Source organism: Rhea americana, unplaced genomic scaffold (assembly GCF_003343005.1).
Source record: "Rhea americana isolate MKP2758 unplaced genomic scaffold, rheAme1 scaffold_204, whole genome shotgun sequence".
In the NCBI taxonomy this organism is placed as follows: domain Eukaryota; kingdom Metazoa; phylum Chordata; class Aves; order Rheiformes; family Rheidae; genus Rhea; species Rhea americana.
In genome coordinates, this window is record NW_028186195.1 from 340,620 (window position 1) to 343,189 (window position 2,570).

General features: G+C 66.5%; 1 protein-coding gene across 1 annotated transcript; it reads left to right on the forward strand.

Moving 5' to 3' along the window:
- Nucleotides 1–252: 252 nt before the first annotated feature.
- On the forward strand, nt 253–2,570 carry ADRB3 (adrenoceptor beta 3). Its single transcript, XM_085304223.1, has 2 exons — nt 253–1,514; nt 2,531–2,570. The coding sequence occupies exons 1-2, from the start codon at nt 253–255 to the stop codon at nt 2,568–2,570; spliced, it is 1,302 nt and encodes a 433-aa protein (XP_085160349.1).

Consider the following 2,570-nt stretch of genomic DNA (forward strand, 5'->3'; position numbering starts at 1 on the left):
GGGGAGCGCGGCCAGGGTGCGCGGTGAGGGACCCGGGTGCGTGGCAAGGGACTGTGCGCAGCCCCGGGGCGCAGCAAGGGACTGGGACAGACGGCAGGGGACTCGGTGCACGGCCCCGCTGCACAGCACAGGACCGGGGTGCCTGGCCCAGGAGCACAGCGAGGAGCCTGGACACGCAGCGAGGGAGTGGGGAGCGCAGCCGGGGCGCGCGGCCAGGGGCCGGGGCGCAGGGTGCGTGCCACCCCGGCGGAGATGACTCCTCTGCCCTCTGGCAACGCCAGCGCCTGGGGGGCGGCAGCCCTGGGCGCCGGCTCCAACTGCAGCAGGGCCGCCAGCCTGAGCCGGCAGTGGGTGGTGGGGGCCATCCTGAGCCTCACCGTGCTGGTGATTGTGGCTGGGAACTTGCTGGTGATCGTGGCCATCACCAAGACGCCGCGGCTGCAGACCATGACCAACGTGTTCATCACCTCGCTGGCCTGCGCTGACCTCATCATGGGCTTGCTGGTGGTGCCTCCGGGGGCCACCATCCTGCTGAGCGGTCACTGGCCCTACGGCACCATGGCGTGTGAGCTGTGGACCTCTCTGGATGTGCTGTGCGTCACAGCCAGCATCGAGACGCTGTGCGCCATCGCTGTGGATCGCTACCTCGCCGTCACGTCGCCGCTGCAGTATGAGGCGCTGGTGACCAAGGGCAGAGCGCGGGCGGTGGTGTGCCTGGTGTGGGCCATCTCTGCCTTCATCTCCTTTCTGCCCATCATGAACCACTGGTGGCGGGACGGCACGGACGAGCAGGCRGTGCGCTGCTACAACGACCCGCGCTGCTGCGACTTTGTCACCAACATGACCTATGCCATCATCTCCTCCACCATCTCCTTCTACGTGCCCCTACTCGTCATGATCTTTGTCTACGCCCGCGTCTTCGCCGTGGCCACGCGGCACGTCCAGCGCATTGGCAAGGACAAGGTGAGGTTCCTGCAAGAGCCCCTCAGCCCGGGCTCCAGGGGCGTCCGGCGACGGCGGCCGTCCTGTCTGCTGGCCATCAAGGAGCACAAGGCGCTCAAGACCCTGGGCATCATCATGGGCACCTTCACGCTCTGCTGGCTGCCCTTCTTCGTGGCCAACATCATCAAGGTCTTCTGCCGGCCGCTGGTCCCGGATCAGCTCTTTCTCTTCCTCAACTGGCTGGGCTACGTGAACTCAGCCTTCAACCCCATCATCTACTGCCGCAGCCCGGACTTCAGGAACGCCTTCCGCAAGCTGCTGTGCTGCCCCCGCCGCGCCGACCGCCGGCTGCACGCCGTCTCGCAGGACCCGCAGCGCTGCCCCCGCGCCTTCACCCCCGGCGGGGGCCCCGCGGAGGACAGCAAGGCGGCGGCGCCCGGGGAGGACGGCGCGGCACGGGGCAGCGGCAGCCGCGCGGAGGAGACCGGCCTCCGCGGCGGCCACCGGCCGCGGCCCCTGGGCGAGTCCCGGCCGCTGGGCACCCAGAGCACGCTGTGTTCGCAGCTTGACGAGTAGGTACCGGGCTTGGCGCGGGCGTGGGGGGGCCTGGAGGGGCCGGCGGCTGGGGATCCCCAGTGATGGTGGGGCGGCGGTCTGGGGGGGCCGACGGGGTCTGTGGTCCCGGCAGGGGCTCCGGGCGCTCCGGGTTTCCTAAAGTGCAGCCCCCCCCGTGGGGCTGGAAAGCTGATGTGCTCGGCGCTGCTGCCGCCCCGGGCTGGCCCTGCCTTGCCCCTTACTGGGGACACCCCCCGACCCGCTCGAGCGAGGTCGGTTATTCTCAAATGAAGAAAACGCTAGAGATAAAAGAAAAACARCCAAATGCAAATGCCTCAGACCCTGGGATTTCATTCCCTCTCCTGCCCCCTCCTGCTTTCTTCATTTAAAGCATTTAAACCTGGGGATCATCTTTGCAGAAGGGGGGGGTCACTGGCTGCCTCTCGGTACTAAGGAGACCCCTTCAATACCTCTTTGCCAGAGTCTAGGGCTCTGCGTAGCATTTTCCCTCCGACAACCTATGTTTACCRAGCTAATTTGTGCAGTTCCCCCCGTCCCTCGCTGTCGGGAGCCCTCTCTGCTGCCCGGGGGGAGGTTTCCTTGCAGCTGGGGCAGGGTCCCCGGGCACCGGGGAGGTTAGTTGGGGGGGGGGGGGCGGCGCAGACCCCCAGCTGCTGGGTGTGGGGCGGTCTATGCTGCCAGCCTGCACCCTCGCACGCTCCACCCCTCGTGCACAGCGCAGGAATTTTTTCCCCAAACTTGTTATCAGCATTACAAAATGGGAAAGCTTTGGTTGCTGTGGGTCTTAACTAGCTTCCCTTGGGCAGAAAGCGCTTCTGCAAGGTGAAGGGTGCAGAGGTAACTGCTGGCACGAGGAGGCACAGGGTCCCTGCCCGCGGAGAGCCGCGGGGACGGTCGCAGAGGGAGCTTCCCGCAGGAGCGGGCTTCACGGACGGGTTGATCTGTCCTGCGAAAGCGTGCGAATGAATCAGGGAGATCTGGGCTCTTAGTGCTCTGTCCTCCCCTGCGTAAGGTTCACCAGCGAGGAGACGCCAGCAGGTCCTTCAGCGTGA